General features: G+C 39.1%; 1 protein-coding gene across 3 annotated transcripts in view; it reads right to left on the reverse strand.

Moving 5' to 3' along the window:
- The window catches only part of TSPAN12 (tetraspanin 12), a 46743-nt gene that overhangs the window by 21259 nt on the left and 6626 nt on the right, over positions 1 to 18858 (reverse strand). For 2 of the 3 annotated variants that reach the window (XM_068669575.1, XM_068669573.1), the window contains exons 2-3: positions 11656 to 11738; positions 10876 to 11011 (exon numbers count right to left, since the gene is read on the reverse strand). In XM_068669575.1, the coding sequence (XP_068525676.1) occupies positions 10876 to 11011; positions 11656 to 11738 (219 nt within the window). Of the gene's footprint in view, positions 1 to 10875; positions 11012 to 11655; positions 11739 to 12102; positions 12186 to 18858 lie in introns of all 3 variants that reach the window. The other variant, XM_068669574.1, reaches the window with a different exon arrangement.

Here is an 18858-nt window from a genome sequence, read left to right on the forward strand (position 1 = left end):
GATGCTTGCAATTAATCACTTAATAATATTGCAACTTGTCTATGCTTTTGGGCAACAGGTGAAAAGAACTCGTGAAAACTAACCTATTTCGGCTACTAACATGGCAACAGGACCATCAAAAAATGACTCCACATTTCAGAAAACAGTACATTGTGGGAATTTACAAAAATTTTCCTCCTCCTCCTCCCACTCCAGTCCCCCTATTGTAAATGCTCTTCTCCAAAGTATCTCCAAGACTATGGATTTTTTCAGAGATATTTCACAGTGGAAGAAACCAATTCTAGATACAATTAGCAAAGGAAAAAGAAAACTAGAGTTAAAAATGTAGTCAGCTTCAGCAGTCTTCACTGCAACAGCCAGGGCAACGTGAATATTCCATATTCTATTACCTACCATCGTAATAATCCTGCTGGCACAGATGCAAAAACTCCATGACAATCCTCCACAGATGCCCTTTCAAACTCTAGTGTAAGCTTTATGCCAGAAATTAAGCTAAGAGCAGAAGCCCTAACAGAAATCTGATGACCTAGGATATTTATTGACCTACAAATCACTATTAGCCTCTTGTGACAAGCAGCCAAGGCAGTAAGAGTAACTATACTACAAAGCTATTTATAGCTCATGTTCCTGAAGTATTAGCACACGGCTTTTTTTCTCTGCTACAGCTGGGTTTGGCAATTTTTTTGCCAATGACTTATTCAATGCCTCCTCAGCATTCAACTACTATAACCTGTAAAATTAGGGGGCTGTTATGTCAAGCACTGGGAGAATCAAAGACCTAAAAAAATCCCAACTCACTCTTTTAGATCCTGCTCATGGTATTCCCATGTTGTTTGCAGCCTGGAAGTATGATTTGGAAGCAAGAGTCTAGGCAGCTCATGAAAACACAACAGAGACATGGCTCTGCAGCCACCAAATTTCATCAGAAAGGCATAAGAATGGCTTAATTCACCTTTTTCTTTCCTCACACGTTTTGGTTTCTGTATTACGTGACACTCCTTTTACTGGGTCTAGACCCTATTCAGTCTGTTCTTACAGAAGCCTGGTTAGATGCTACTGCTCTGGAAAACCTGAGGACACTTCACAGTCTAAGTTCTTCTCTAGGCAACGAGTATATCCCCTCACACGACGTACTATAAGTATTGGCTTCTTCTGAATTTCCAAACAGTGAGAAAGCAAGAGAGCATTCTGTATATGAAAGCAATGGCAAAAGCAGACAAAGGCTGGAGTCAGAAAATGCAATATGGTGAAGAAAAAATGAAAGCGTGGGGGATGTTCCAGCTGCTGGCAAATCTGGTCTACAAGACTCTAAATATCATTCAATTTTTGAAGAATCAGTTACACTTGTTAATGAATCATCACTCACGTGCTTTGCATTTCATTTAATAAACATCTATTTTCAAGCTTTAGCTCTCTCCTCCCAGGCGTTTTTCTTTTCTCCCAGAAGATAACACGCTTTTTCCAGACTCAGGAAAAACCACAACTCTCACGTCAGAGCAAACAAAAAGTAACTGCTCAGCAAGTCCAGCCTCCTCAGCTTTGCTGTCTGATGCTCTCACCTTCTTGGGCAACGTGGTCCAAATGGCAAGAGAGGCCAGAAAGATCTGACAGAGAAGGGCAGGGGCTGAGGGAGATTCCAAGGGCAAGCAGCTGCAGAACAGAGCCTTACGGGAACCTCTGAATGACTGCAGTACATGGTATGTAAAACAGATGCCAAAAGATTTTAAGAGGGTTATGTAGAGCACTTCCCAATGGCCAACAGCCTGAGAGCATCAGCCTTATTCTTCGGAGACACAAGCCATCCAGACATCTGTCTGCACCCTACAAAACGTCAGATGGCCACCACCACAGAGCCTGATTACCAGCAGGAACCAGACTCTTTCAGTGAAAAAAAATAATAAAAAGTCCTTCCTCCCTCAGCAAGTTACAAGCTATGGTTTCCTCTAATTTTGTCAGTTTAACAGCTAATGAGGTTATTTTAATGATTGATCCAGCTATACTTTTTAGAAAGGGAGCAAGCACTCATTAAAGAGTCTGACAAGCTGCACAGCTAACTGAAATCCTGTTTATCCATTCCTGCAATGCAAACTTTCCTTGCCTCCCCCCCCCTTCCCTTTCCCCAGCTCATTCAGCCCTGCCCTGAAGGGATTAACAGTTCATTTGTCATCCCGATCTAAAATTTGGTTTACTGGCTTGACAATGCAAGAATTTGTGAGGGATGCAGTCACGAGTCAACAAGGAAATGGGCTGAAACCACCAGCTTACAACACCAGCTACTGAATGCCATCCAGTCCTTCAAAATAAATACATTCCACAGCAAATTGATCAAATGTTTTGTATTTCAGTTTCCCAGATCACCCAATTTAATCATTCTGTACAAATGGTCTTGATGTCTGAGAGCAGAGCTTTGTGAAATCCAAGGCTTATACAAATAACGATCACTTTTCCCAAAAACCTTTATAACTATTTTTCTGAATAAAATAAATGGCTTTTGTTGTGTATGGAAATGAACATTTTAGATTTTGAAGGTATGTGTCCAAATTCTCTTGTTTGGCCTGTTTGCCTTTTTAAAAAATAGACAATTTTACTTATGAACTGTAAAAACTTGGTTCACAGCCTCCATTCCTCTATGAGATAGAAATGATACGTTTTAAATATTATACTTTAACACTTAATCTTGTTTATGTAAGAAAACGGGTATTACTTCGGAAATAAGCAACTGTGCACTTCAGACAATTATTAGGATTTATTTGCCCCAGGCTCAATTACCTCAAGTCAACGAACTCCAAGGAATAAGGGTCACTGCAAGGTCAGGGTAAAGTACTAAACAGGACTTTGGTAAAGATAGACGTTAGACCATAATTTCCTCAGGGCTTAGAATATTCCTTTCCCCTTTCTTCTCCCCATATTTCGTAGGATTTATATGAAAAACTAAAGTTTCCTGTTCTGTACAGATTTTTCAAAACACAACCCCCTTAATCACTTCTCCTCCCCCCCTTCATTTCCTATCAAGGCAATTAAACACTTAAAAAATGCTTTTTTGTTCAAAAAAAATCCTTTCTCCTTGTAAAATAGGCCATGTCAGTGCTGACACACACAGTAAGTCTGCTTCAGCATGCCCCAAAACACTTCTAACATTCACCATTGTGAGTGAAAAGTGCTCTTCTCAGGTACAAAATCCATACTGCATGTAGCACAGTGCCTCTGTGGTTAATTAGTCAGGACAGTGAGATTAGGCAGGAAAGAGATAAATTTACATGACAGGATGTGCACTCCATTTTCACTTTGTGACAAAAAAGGTAGGCCACTGGTGAGGCTGGGCTGCATTTTAGACAATACACAGAGGTTTGACTGGGCTTTGTGGATCTCCTTAATCACTTACTCCCCTCCTTTCTGGAACTCTTCTGTTCCCTGTTCCTTTCACTGGAGGACAAGAAGCTGGGCAAACAAGCTATCGGCTTGGAGCTGGGAAGGACAGAAGGAAAAAAATGCCCTACAGCAACAAAAAAACATATCATCTGAGCAGGTCTCCATCTTCTCTTTTCTGTGAAGATGCACCCTTTATTCTCATCCCGGTATCGCTTCCCACTTTCTTGCCTCAGCACCCCAATCCCTTGTATCTACTGTCATATCAGACCCTGTTCTTTCAATAGCTTCCTAGTACCTACTTCCATCATCCCACTTCAATTATTACTATCTTTCCTCCTCCATTCATCAGAGAGCATTTCAGTCCTCTTTACTGCCCTGGACATCAGTGACTTTCAGGAAGTTGTAAGAAGAAAATAATATTAACAGCATAAGTAGAAATGGGGGAAAATGGGAACAAGGAAAATAAAAGGAACAAAGTTCACACGAAAACTTTTAATTTTGAGGCCAGACCCAGCAACACATTGTAAAACCAATACTCAGGACATACATCCCAAAAAGAAGGCAAAAATGATCAACCCTCATCAGGTGAACCTAAAGTACAGCGTGTAGAGCAAAATGTGACACAGAAGTTCAGGCAGCATGTTTCAAACTGAAAACATAGCGGGACCACAAAATGACTACTTTCAACAGATATGTACCTTTCAACTTAGCACTATGCCTTTTTCCAAAAGGATGAGCAAGAGGCTCTTCACTGTTGCAGAAGTACATGAAAAACCCATTTTAACTGACAGCATCATCATCACGGTGTCGAACCTTGCATAAGCCTGAAAGGCCTTGGAGTTGCTGGTCAATTTTTATTCTGAAGCTACCAGGTAACTGCATCAAACTGTACTGTGCTGGCTGTGCCCCTGTATTAGAAGGCAGCTGCTAAGTAGAGGGGTGATCATCAGCCTGAGCCCAGCAAACATTTGGATCAAAGCCAAGCATTCACCAGAAGACCGGGACACTCCCACCAGCTCAATTCCTGACATGCTCCTCCACCCTAACACTTCTCCTTCCTTGCTGTTCAAACGCACATCAGCTCATTTGTTGTTTGTCCAACAGACAGCAATGTGCATCTCTAAATGCCTCCCAAGAACCCATAAACCTAGGCAACTTGTATCTCTTCTCTTTTAGCTCCTTCGTTTAGCTAAGAAAATTACATATGGTTTCAAAACACTTGCCTTGGAAAAAATCTTGGAAATACATACACAGCAACATATGTTTGTGTTGAGAAGACAGGGTCACCACAGCACACTTCATGCCTAGGCAGGCAGAGAGGGAGGCTGGCACCATACACTAAGACCACCGCAGTCCACTCCCTGTGCTCTGAGACGCACACAACACACCCTCTCCAGAAAAGCCAAGCTTTATTCTGTGGCACCACCAATGCTGTTCTCAAAATCTAACCATTTATTTGTACCTTTAAAATTCTGTTCTGAACAAGAAAGAAGCTTACCCTCTATCCAGTCTCAAGACAAAAAGATGGTTATACATTATAAGACATCACACGCAGCTCAGCTTCAGACTGAAAATTAGAAATACGTAAAACAAACAAAAAAAGAAGTCCTATATTTATTTTCTTCAGAAAATTTCTCATATCTGAATTTAGTGGGAGATAATTAACATTGGTAAACTTTAAGCGTATTTTATCTTAGAAATGGAATGTCAAACAAGCAACTTTTAGATATGCAAGCCACGTGTCCAGCCTCTTTCTGACCATCTGAACTTGGGTTTTAGCACAGTACTGGCTTCTCATCTAATCTGTACTACAGTATTATCAACTGACTTAAATCCATCTTTCTTAGATGACTTAAATTATCTTTCACAAACGCAGGCTAACCTGTCTTATGAATATGTTTTCCTCCCAGTCACACCATCTTTATATGAAGAGGTGCTGATGAAAGAGGCACAAAATGCAAAAAAATAAGAACTCCAGTCTGTCTAATTCTAAACTGCATGGGATGGGGTAGGTATGTTTGTCAGATATTTCTTCCCTTTCGATGCTTAGTAGTTTAATAATCATAGAATCATTAAGGTTGGGGAAGACCTCCAAGATCACCTGGTCCAAATGATGAGATACTTCTGGTAAGTAAATAATTCTAATGCTTTATCTGTTTGTGTTTCAACTTGTTTAGCAGACAATTCAGCCTGTCATGTTCCAATCTGCAACCCAGTTCTGCCACAACCGAATTAACAGTTTGACCACACACCAACAGGGGTCTAAGAATATTTAGCTCTCAACAATATTTATTTCTCTGACAATTTTATGATGAAAATCAGTACGAAAACTTGCCCTATTGACCAAATATTCCTAACAGTTCTTCCTTTTGAGAAAGCACAGCCAGATACGTTTGAATGCTATAATTACAGAAAAGTCATAGCAATAAATGCCAGAATTTGCAATACAACTCCAGCCAGGAAAATATTTTCCAGTGGGATTTTCATGAAGAGGTTTTTGTCAAGCAACAGAGTTTCCTCTTGCTGTTTAAATGAAACAAAAACTTCATAAAATTCACACACCCTTAAGGTTACTGTTCTCAGAGAATATGTGCACAATTTGGTTTTGTTGTTTTCGTTGCTTTTTCAATGAAGTTAGGCTATGTGCATAGCAGAGCTTAAAAACAATCCAAAACATGTACAGCTTCAGAAGACAAAAGGTAAAAGAATAGTTTTTTTCTCTCCTTTTTTTTTTTTTTTGTGTTTGTTTTTTAAGTTAAATAATTTTTGGAAAAACCATAACAAGAACCACAAAACCTGGACTCCAGCTTGTCATCCTTGGACTGTTTACAAAGTCAATAAAGTGGCTTGAAGAGGTCCAGATATTCCATTTCAGGTTGGCATCACAGCCCAATTCTCTAAATAAAAAATAAGCCTGGGTCTCCATCTCATTCCCAAACTTCCAACCATGAGTAACCCATTTTTCCTCAACTCCCCACTACAAAGTGCTACTGCACATTTTGCTAACACTCTCACCGACTAGCCTGCCACTGAATCAGCAACAAACCAACTCCTTAATAGACAAAAATATTGGGTGCAACTGTTTTGCATGGCTGGAACAATGAGAATCAAGCTGCCCTTCTGGGCCAAGCTGAGCAAAGGGAGATTCACTGAATTACAATTACAGTTCAGTTAACACACTGGTGACAACAGGAATCTAAGTCAGAAGTGTTTCTGGTTTTGTAAAGTATTCCTATCAGTAAACTAGAAAACTCTTGAGGAAAGTTTACTATAAATGTTAACAGGAAAGAAGAAAATAAGGCTCTGGTATGCAACAAAAGTTTCTCTATAGAAGAGGTTATTTTTGTGGTTTATATTAAAAAAACATCTACCTCTGACGCTTTGGTTCGATCATTTTTAAACATGCAGATGGAACCACTGAAATTATTTAACTTAGTATCATTTTGCACTGTGCTAGATGCACTGAATTTGCCTGATAAACAGCAACAGCTTTCTCTTTAGAAGAAAGTTACTGTAAACTTAAAACTTACTTGGGCAATATGGTTTTATATTAGAAATGGTATCCTTTCTAAAAGCAATTTTCTAGATACAAAAGGTAAGGAATTTCTTCTGTGCCTCTGAAAAACCCTCTCAATGCAGATTTTTAGAAAACACAGTAGAAGAATTTCATTTGACTTAAAGCACGAGACTCATTTTTAAGTGAATCAAACTAGAAGAAAATGGAAGGACTGAGGAATTCATGTTATGCTTGTATATTGGTAGGCATCTCAACCATATCAACTTAGTAAATAGAACACTTACAGAACAAAACCACACTAACATCCAGATGTGCTTTTTTTTTTTTTAATCTCTTAAATGTTTAGAACAGAATCAATCTGAATTCTAACTAAACTTGTTGCTATTGTTCACCTTACATTAAAAACAGAAGGAGTGCTTGGCTAGAATTCTCACGGAAGTCATTCCAAGCATGTTGAAATCTTGAGAAATCACAGTCTCAGAAGATAATCTGTTCCCCCTTTGCATGTATTTCAGAAACCTCTCAGGTAGTCTCCCCTGAAATAGGACACACATCACAAGTGGTAGAACAGGCCTACAAGTGAACAATGTGCTTTTAGTGAAGTCTTTGGAGTACATATCGGATATACAATGGAAGTGGCATCTGGAAAGAGGCCAGACCATTTATGAGATGTGACCCTAGCTGCAGCAGAACACAAAGCAAAAGCCACAAGTCAAAGTCTCACACAACATGCAACACAACATCCCCTGGCAGCCTCTCCCTATGGTTAACTCTATAGCTGTAGTTAACTTTATTTAAATCCCAAGGACTATGAAATACATAAGCTGTATGTTATAGTTCTAAATCAAGATGACCAGATGTTCTTAAGATTACATCTATTTTCTTTTTATAAATCCTTGCAGAAACACACACACACAAAAAAAGTATTTTTGTTTGTTTGTGGTGTGGGTTTTTTTTGTTTGGTTGGTTTTAGTTTGTTAAAGTTTGTTCTACAATACTAGTAGAGTAAGCTGCAGATATCTGGGGTATGAAATACTATGATGGAATAAAACAGTCATTTATCATATGAACAATAATCAAACCTACCCATCTTAGAGGATTTGTCCTAATACTTGAACTGTCGATGCTGCAAAATGCAGCAAGACAACCTCACAATAATTTTAAAGAGATCTTCAGCACCTGAAATATTCATTTCTAAGTTGGGATGTTGGTCATTTGCAGAACAAAAAAAAAAAAAAAATGACATTACAGACACTCACAGTATATACCCTGGGTTATTTATACCACTAGCCCTCAGGGCTATATATTCCTAAAACAATTAAAGTTAAATGTTTGTAGTTTAAAATTGCTGTTTCTACAAACAATCCAGAGCATACACCTCAGAATACTGAGGTGTTCTACTTTCTTACTATAAAGCAGAGTAAACATTAATTCAATTTATATTTATGCCTCACATGAAGCTGGAAAAGTTTCAAACATTTAATTGCAAGATAAAATTTGGAAACTAGATACAGTATTCCGTTGAATGAAAAATATGTAACAGACTGACATATACATTTTACAGTCCTTATGCTTTATTAGATTTTTACAAGAATCCAATTCAATTAACCACATTAGCACTAGCAATTAGTATGCTGTCAGGAACATCAGGATTTGGATCCAAGTATCTTTGCTTGCTGTCATTATGGCTGCTGTGGACTTCAAAAAGAAGATTAAAACCATGATCGAAGAGGTTGTTAATGTTTTACATGAAGATTCTTTTGTTTTAGGTCATCTGGTTTTACAAAAGCTCATTTTGTAGATCTGTCGCTTTTCTGATTAGTCTGATGAATGAAGCATTGACTTTTGTCTGCATACTTGTGCAGTGTAACAAGATTGTATTAGCAATTAATCAAAAACAACAACATACTTAAGATAGCTTAGTTTTGCTTATCAGCTTCACTAGCAAGAGCAAATTCTAAGGCTCCTGAGAATGAAATAGTGCAAGGTAAATGACAGAAATGTCTTGTTTTGATATAGTGTAATTTGACTGCCTAAACACACTTCGAATAATTTATTTCCAGATGGCTGTAAAAGACAACTGACTTCTTTCCACAGGCAGCTTAAATAAACTGAAGGCAAACATCAGTTTTAACTTTTTCCTTATTGTTTCTTTGTAATTAGTTATGATTTTTTGAAAGTTTTATAGCAAAAACAAACATTTTTTTCATATGCTAAATAACATTGGTCTATGTAGTTGTTTTTGCCTTTTAATTAATTTTAATTCCCATTAAAAGTTATCACCACCATAAAACACACAATGAAAATAATCGTACAACCTTACCAGAAGAAATAAGAGCTTAATGAAGTTTACCATCTTTTAGTACTTTCATTATCTATATAAAACAAAAATATATGAATGGCCCTATACAAAATATGTAAGATTACTCGATAATTACATAGTATGAAATTACATAAAATTGTTAGTTTTATGCAAGTGCTTATAGCTAAGTAACGTGTCATAGAACTTGTTCTCACTGACTTGCAAGATCTAGAAATATAATATGCATGACTCTTGCATTAGAAAGCTTTCATATTTAAATTATAGTTTTTCCTAATTATATAACTTTGAAACAATAATCTTAATATTGTACTACATGCTTAATATCCAAAAGGAGAAGCAGTGTTTGCCATCTTGCAATTAAGGGACACTTGTGATACGTACCTCCGGTTTGAAATCTCAAATAAAGCTTACTCCAATTTTTTCAAAGAAAAAAAAAAAAAAAAGGATTTTAATGCAAAGCCCTAGTACAGTTTCCTGATTGTTTCTTCTCACTTTGTTTTTTTGGGGGTCATTTTGTATAATATTTTTGAGGTACAGGCATCATGTACTTTCGCCTTAAACCATTGGAAAAGCACAACTGTACACATTTTGGGAGAACCCAACATACAATGCAGTAGAAAAAAACAACAGCAAGAAGCCAATTCTACATTTACAAGACTCCAAGATATCCTCAAGAGCTGAAGGACTTTACCAGTCCACATTCTCCCATAAAAAAACATTAGCCAAATCTAATATATCTCTCTCACGTCCATTGCTTACATGTACACGCTACTTGGAATTCCACTAATCCTTGCACTAAAAGACAAAGACCAGCTCTGCAAAGAGAGCTCTACCACTTAGATTTCTTAGAGGCATGCAGGTACACGACATCCTTGATTTCAGCGTTTCCAAAGGTCTAAATATCTGTTGTTAATATTTTTAAAATCTAAATATTTGAAATTTGTTCAAGGGTTTCTTGAACAAGGGTTGCCTATCCTCAAACTCCCTGACTTCTGGATGAATTAAAAGGCATTTAACTCCTTTTACAGTCAAAGCCTGTAGCTAAATTTTATATAAAGCCTTGCGCAGGAGTGGCTACTGGTTTTCAGCTGCTCTTGGCTCAGTTACATAGCCTCCAAAGGAAAAAAGCTGACTACTTAAAATTTATGTTTAAACTCACTTACAACTAAATGCAAGTGCAAAACTCCACATCCATGTAAAATAATGTAAAGTTTCTGAATGCATTCTCAAACAAATTTCATCAGCTACAAATGCTGTTACTTTGCTTTATTCCTACAATCAGTTATAAGTATGGGTTATCCAGCTATTGAACACTCACGAGTCAGAAGGGTAGCACAAGGGTTTATTTCAGACCACTCCACCTCATGTTCCTGTAATTATTAGTACTTAAGAGTTTGAGTTATTTTTCTCTTCAGGAACTCCTTTACTAAATGAAGTAGATTTTTAAAAATGAAACACTGTTTGTCTTTCGGTCATAGCATAATGCAGTCTAAGCAGTAATTTTTTTCCTACTGTGTGCTTAGCAATTACAATTCCTCACTGATACCATAACTCAACATGGTAATAAAAAATAATCAGTATTTATCTAGCGCCAGAGGATTAAAACTTTTCTTACATTGTTGAAATGAAGCATAAGTTAGCTGTTGTTAGAGGTTATGAAACGTACCCAGACAAGGAGCAACAGATTTCTTTTCACCGTTCCACAGTAGCCCAACATTCCAACTAGGATAAGGAAACAGCAGACTGCAATCATGACTGGATGGACCACAGGAAAGTAAGTCAAAATGACAGCCTCTTCCACCCTGAAACCAATCAGAACCACAATCAAAATAACATAATCACACAAAAATTATACAGTGGAAAAACATAATATAGGCACTAAAACAAAAAGGGTAGATTAGCAGATGTGTTATTTCCAGTACCTTACAAGTTTCAGAGAAATCTCTTCAACGTGTTTTTAGTCAAATGCTTTATTCAGGTACTAGGAGGTAATGAAAGCGTAGCCTGAAACCTCTTTGGGGCAAAGGCAAAGTGCCTGTCCTTACACTTGCACAGCATGTAGCACAGTGAGGCCCTGTTCCATAAACAGGGCTCATAAACCCCACAGGAACACAAATAACAGCATTCTTAAATCTCTGGACTAAATAAAAACTAAAAACATTCAAAACTGTACAGAAATACAATATGGTTACACGATGGCAATTGGCCAAAAATTGATCCCTGTCAAGAGGAATAAAACAAGATTAAATTTGTATCTCCCCTATCTTGAATTTCAACTGATGCCAATAACGGCTGTAAAGATACACCTTTCATCAAAACAATAATTACCTTAACTGAAGGCTTCTTAATTCTATAAATCCTAATTAGGAAAGCTGCTATACAGAAGAAACAACGTACACTGCAATCATTCACCTACACAGATTATGAGGTTTAAGGAGAGCTTTACCTTGTTTCTGCAGTTAAAGTGAGAACATTATTCAGGTAGTCTCTCATCCAAGCAGAAACACCTAAAACACTGATGGACATCAACTAAAAAGAAAAGATGAAGTTATTTATCACACATGTAAAAAAAACCTGCAAGATCATTCATAGTTTAAGTAGAAGATTAATAACATCTGTCATGTAATCATTTATCTGAACAGCAGACTGTCCCCAGAATCGTGCTTCTATATGCTCAGAGTTGGTTTGTTGCCCAAGTATTTAGGCAGCCAGTAACAATTATCTTCTCTTCCAGAGCGGATAATTAATGCCTGGAATACCTTCTCTTCCACCCCATGGAGTGATGCCAATGCTGACCTAAGTCCCACAGCTGCACAAGGTACCATAGAAACAAGAGGGGGAATTTATACTGCTAAAACCAGCAACTCTTTCAGGGCTCAGAGATGACATCCACCTGTTCATATGAGATCATGAAGCCACCTTCAGGTGCACAGCCAGTAAAGAATCATCTGAAGCCACATACAGGATACAATGGCACTGATAGGAGACAAGATAAATCTTGTGGTTAAATTTAGAAGAATCTGATTCTCTCATTCAAGTGAAGTCATGCTATGAAGCCTCAGTTGCCTGAACTGCAAAATGACAAAATTCAATTCTTTTGACTTAGATTATAAAGCCTGGGCCACTCGAGTGTTGGATGTCTAGCTGCCATGCACTTGAGAGACAAAGCCACTACACATTCACCAGTACTGCTCCTACAGAAAATAAAACCCCAGAGATGGAGCCCACCCAGAACAGCCACCACCTTGGTGGAGCTGAGTTTTTACCACCCAGTGGCATCGTACTTCTCAAGCCATTTTGAAGAATTCAGCTGGTCTATTACACCCAGAGAATTTGGACAAAGATCCCTCTCCCACTGACACAAGTCTAAATTGCAGTTCAGGGGCTGAACCTGGCAGGCTCAGGATCTCAGAACCACCACTGCCTCGCTGAGAGATGGAGACCTAAGAATCGTATAGGTGGATGCTAGGAAAACCCACCATTATGTTAACTGCTTCTAAAACCAATGTGAGGTGCCAACCTTCCCTGGCACATTTCCTTAAAGCTATCACAAAGAACTACTGGCTCGAATCTAATGCATCAGAGAAGTTCCTCTGTGTCCTTACTGGCTCCTTCCAACACTTTGTGTTTGCCTGCAGCATGCTCACAGCAGGCCAGTTCTGCCTTTAGGGTATCATGGGAAGTCCCAGTGGCCACCCCACTGCTTCATCCCGCTTTTCAAAACTGATGCACCAAGTACAGGTGCTGCCTTGGGTTGGGTGGTGCCAGTGAGAACGCTGGCTGCTTGGGTTGCAACAAGCACAGCCACAATAGCTTGCACATGCTACAAACCTACTGCATGCATGCGTGTCAGAGACCACGTCATTTAAGCTTTGTGGGAGCTACTGTGGTTGGTGAAACAGTAGGAGTGAAAAGCATTTTCTGTTCTGTTTAATTGATAACGCAGGATGCTGCAGGAGGAAGGACAATGGGCATTTCCTCCCAGCTCAACTCCTAGACAACAACTTGTCTCTTGCAAATCTTCTTGGAAGAAAGCAGCAGGCAAATGTTATACAAGCAATAAAAATCATGCTTCTAACACAAAGAGAGGTAAGGAAGGCTTCAGGTATGTAGCACATTTCCTTATGGTCAAAAATTAACAGAAAACATTTTTAACCCTTCCCACAAGGTCTGCTGATACACACACAGAAAGCGTTAGCTTGCACTTCCATTGTTTAATTTATAGTAAGATACTTGAAGAAGAAATAAATTCGGTACTTTGCTTTGCAGCAGTGGTGTTCAGTAGTGAGAAGTCCTTCAAAACCACACTCCTCAGCAGCTTTTAACAAGAGCCAGATGGTCCCTACTACAAAAACTACACCGGGAAAAAAAAAAAAAAAGATTTCATTTGCTAAGTAATATTTTCTTCTACTTGAGACTGCTAGACCACCTAGTCCCCATTCTCTGCTAGGGACTCATAGCCCACATTTTTTTTTCTGCCTTCTGTGTGCAGCATTACATTCCCATAAGGCAACGAGGGTGGTAGATTCCTTGCCAAAAGGTGAAAGACCCTTCTTCAGAGAAGGTAAGGATCAGGGTGGCAAAACAGTCACCACAAGGAGCTTGGAGCCTGCAGGTCATTCAGAGACAGAAAGATCAAGGAGCAAGCTGCTAAAATGCAGAGGGGACAGAAAGGAGTTCCTAGAGACCAAAAGAAACAAGCGGTTTCCCACCACTGAGACAACCATTCAGTCCGCTAGAAGAAAGGACCTGCCTACAAAGGCAAATCATGAGCTGAGAGAACTTTTACTTCTCTCTGTCTTCCTAAAAGCTGAGTTCTCTCTATGTAGATTTGTATACTTCCCCACATAAGATCTACCTTTCAATGTTTACGAGACTTCTGCTCATCTCACAACACTGAGGAGGAAGTCTAGGCAGATACATCTCAAAGCAATGGCCCACATGGCTACATGACTTCTAGAGAAATGTTTCATGGCAGTATCACGGAACATGACTGGTTTCGTTCACCACAAACAGCAACTGGAAGAAAAGGGCCATTTCCCTTCACCCAGAGAACATAACCTTCACCAATAATGTAACCGCATGAATGCTATTTCAACCCATGAGAACAAGGTCTATATGAAAGCTTCCGTACTTCATTCAAAAAGCATTTAGCCATTTAGGTCTCCCTGGTTGTTCTCATTCAGTGTAAATAGCTATTAGCCAATTACAACTGTTTCTTCTTGGATATAAATTATATGCAAGAAAATCCCTCCCTGAAACCACAGTGAGAACCAAGCTATAGCTCACCTGCTCACCTATCCTGTGCTCTGAATGCCCTCGGCACAATTAACTTCTTCAGAAGTTACTGCCTTCTGCTCTGCTTGCAATGCCTCCATGGCATCAACACAACAGCTAGCTCAGCATCACTCAGAAACCATACAAGCACAATGCCTTACCACGCTGCTACACAGACGCTTTCCTGAGCAACACCCTTCTGCCAGATGGCCACCATCCATGAGAAGCATCACTGGACCTACTTCAAAGTAAGGTGCAAAGCGAATTATTATCTGAATAACCTGAAAGGCAGATTTCTTAGACATGTTGGATTCACATCGATGAAAGTCTGTAGCATTGTCAAATTGGGGTGGCATAAAGACATGGCTCAGAAAGAGAACATGCAAATATTCAAAAACCCCTTATTTAATAAGGAGGCATACAGAAAAGTAGACCATGAGAATACAAAAAAGCTATTCAGCAACAGGCTGATTATAAAAGGCATATTTTATGGCATATAACCCAGCAAGTGGTTAGTAGCTCATAGCTACATAAAAAGGTAGTGCTGGGAAAAAAAAAAAAAAAAAAGAGTGATATCCCTTCTGATCAGCAGAAATCAGCCTCTGGGCAGGAACACCATGCAGGATGAAAGATGTGCTTGAAACAGCCTGCCCTGCATTAATGACTGAGGTTGATGTTTAGTTTAGAGACAAAAGATTATCAAACATTAGCTCATACCCATCAATCGACTTGATGGCTCGCCTGCTCCAGCCACAGGGGAATCACAACAGGAGTACAACACACCCAAATCCTACAGCCTCCTACTTGTGACTCAAAGTGCTCCTGCACAGTTCTGTAACAATGTCAAGCATCCCCAAGCACCATCCGAAATCAGGAGGCTCAAGGCACCTACCGCTTTGTAACACAGGCCAGAGGAGGAGGATCTTCAGCTGGCAACACAGCAAACACAAGGCCATCAGCAAGGCAGCTCAGCCCATGTGCAGGAGCAACAACAATCTCCCCAGAAACCTTGGTGTGCACCCAAACCTCCCAGCAATGACCAGCTGACACCGTAATTCTCTGCTCCTTGAAAACAGCGTTGCAATGGGCAGAGGCAAGGTCCTCGTTACAGTTTTCATTGGCTCATTTCGAAGCAGAACAAAAGGTGGCCTTAAAAACTGGCAGTTGCTTCATAACTGATTTAGATGCAAAATCCCGACCAGTCAGAAAGCCGTACCGAGCAGTCAGACAAAAGGACATGAGTTTATGAGAAAACCACCAAAATAATTTGCACCACATTAGCAGTTACATCATTTAATCAAAAAGTTTTCATCCAAGCTTCTCTGATGACAGCCAGTCTGCTGTGCTGTAAACATAACACACTAGTAGGCAGTAAAACATTTTTATTTGTTGCAGCTGGCTGCACAAGTCACTATGGATTTCATTCCAAACCATCACAATATGTTATATAGCTATCAACACGACACCGAAGGCTTTATGAAATTGTCTGCTGTCATACTCGCTTTTAAATATATTTTCACCCCGATTAAACAAAGGTAGTAAATTATTTTTTATATATGTGCAATATGCAGATCACACGGTAATATACTGCACTTCCAAACTAGTTTATAGCATCAAGTTTTTAAAGCTACTAAAACTTTCCTCAGACAATTGGAAATAAAGTCTCCAACAATGAACTCAAAATGCTAGGAATGGTCATTTCCAAGTGTAGTTTAAATTATCTCTGAAACTCTTTTACATAAGCTATGCAGGAAAATACATTTTATTCCTTCAGTATGTACTTTAAGTCATTATTGTGACTGTCTTACTCTTAATATCTTTGAAGCCACACCTGAATTGGAAAATAAATCTGCATTTTCAATTAATAAACAAATGTGAATTCTAGTCTTTGAGGGCATAAGATGCATTGCCATGCATGACTTTTTATTTCCTTGTCATCCTTCTCTAATTCAAGCGCCTCAATTTTAACCATGAAGCTTGCTCTGCTCATTTGACAGCAGGTGGGTTGTTTTTTTTCATATATTATTAAATTGGTGAAAAGGCTAAACTTATCTTCCATATTAAAAATTACACACAGTTCTTCTGAGCAAAACAGATGAGGTAAACAACTTCAGGCCAAGCTCTGGGTTCTGCGTAAGATGTTGAGCAGTAGCACTACAAAGCAACTTCCTTGCTCCAAGGAAACTACTTCCAAGATATGGCAACATTCAACAGAATAAGTCTTTCAATTTTAGTAAAGAAGTAACTCTTCAGATTTTTTTCCAGTTAGAATTGATTTGAGTAACTTGAGCTGTGACTTACCCAGAGCAGGCAGGGAGGAATCACTACAAGGTCATGAACAGAACATGTTGCAATGTTTTCACAGTATTTTCACAATTAAGTTCAATATTCAGATCATTGAACAAACACAGATGACTCAGATCCCTGGACAAACAAACGGTTCCATTTTGGGGGGAGAGAGGGAGGGAGGGGTGTAAGGGTGGGGGAGAAAGGGTCAAGAGGTCTTGTTTCTCTGTATTACCTGGCAAAAGCCTTCAAGTGTTTACAGAAAGAAGCATGGCCTATAAAAAAGGAAATATCTCCTCATCCCCACTAATGCACCTTTTATTTTAAGGGTATGCCAACATTTAGTTTTAGCTAAGGTTCCTGCACAGGGTTATGTATTGGTCCCCTCCCACTTGCAAACAGCTGAAGCATGTATTTGCACTTTGAATCCAGGTTTGCTTGCACAGCTGCAGCTGCGATTAACAACCTGATCCGTGCTTGGCATGGGCTGGAACTTGCACACTTTGCAATCAGGCAACTGCCGGAGCACTGACAGCCTGCTAACGGGTCACTCTCCCAAGGAAACCAAGCAAGTTTTTCAGCAACTGACTGTACAATGATCCTACAGCACTGCAGCATAAAGAACTGTGGAGTAAGAACCCAAATATGCAAACAGGTTTCAGTACAATTAATCTAATAGCAGGTTCTTCCATAAGCCAGACCCAGGTACGAATTTCTGCACATAAAGGGCAAAGAGGGATAAGAAAGTGAATCTGTCTCTGTATCCACCCTCTCGGTGACTATATATTCATGGCACCTTTCATTAGGACAAGATTTGTGGTGTTCCTCCCTCAAAATGGGCAAGTAACCATACCATTGCAGAGAGCTTTTGCCTTTGGGAAGGCAAAGGCACCTACTGCTGATCGTGGGTAATTTGTAGCAACGCACAGAGCCCAAATGCCCAGATCCATACCACAAGCCACACACCACCGCCAAGATGATACGCTTCACATACACACAACATACTTTTAATTTTGTTTCCATAAGTGCTTGGCTTTGCTTATGGATAGTAGGCAATCTCTCTTAGGCCCACAGATGGCAAATGGTTTTTAAACCCGGTGTATACAACCAGAAAACTGATATAAGAGAAACTATATAAAGGGATATAAGATATAAACCATATAAACTGATATAAACTGATACAATACCAAAAAATTGGTATTAAACCTACATGTATGACCCTTATCTCGTGCCCACCACACACTCAAGATAATGGCAGATCATTAAGGTACAGAAACAGTGTCTGGGGATTCATGAATAATCAGGTAGCTACTCTCTACAGAAAGATGTGAATTTAAAGAAATAAATGCAAGTACCTGCAAGTCAGGTGGAGCATCTGGTTTGAAGCATTTTCTTTCCCTTAGCTACTGACTCAGATTTAGACAGCATGGTTTTGTGTCTTCATCCTCAAGGTAAATACAATGAATTCCACACAATTAAGGCTGAGGATTTCCCCCAAATGGATGTGGTTTCATTAACTCCTGAATGCCAGCTAAGAAACATATTAATGTCATTTTTAAAATTAGGGTGAAGTTTGTGTTTATTTTTTCCTTTCTGCCATCACATCAAGCCGCTCTCTTTTTCAGGACTGTATTGTTGAGACTGCTTTGCCAATTTACTGTCAACGCACCAGGAGGAACGAGCCTCATCAGCTATGAAGACATGTATGGTGAAAGGTTATGCAGAGGTAGATACAAAGTTGACTAATAGCTGAACTCTGCTTTGCTTTGTTATGATTTATGGCCTTCAGAAACCTGCTTGGACCACCAAAATATATCTCCCCTCTCTGTGTTCCTTACCTTTCACTCACTCACCCACTTTACTATACCCTGCGTCAGACACGTTCCTTACAGCCTTTTCCCCAGACAGAAAAGCTAAGATGGTAGCTGAGAAAAAAAAGAAGAAAAAAAGAAAAAAAGGGAAAAAAAAAGTAGATTAAATAATTATCTCTATATATATTTATCTCTTCAAAGTTGTTAGTGGCCTTTCTAGATGTCCATGTCCCCAGAGATAGCATTGACTCTCCTCTGAATTATATCTGTACAGC

Source organism: Anas acuta, chromosome 1, assembly GCF_963932015.1.
Source record: "Anas acuta chromosome 1, bAnaAcu1.1, whole genome shotgun sequence".
Taxonomy (NCBI): Eukaryota; Metazoa; Chordata; class Aves; order Anseriformes; family Anatidae; genus Anas; species Anas acuta.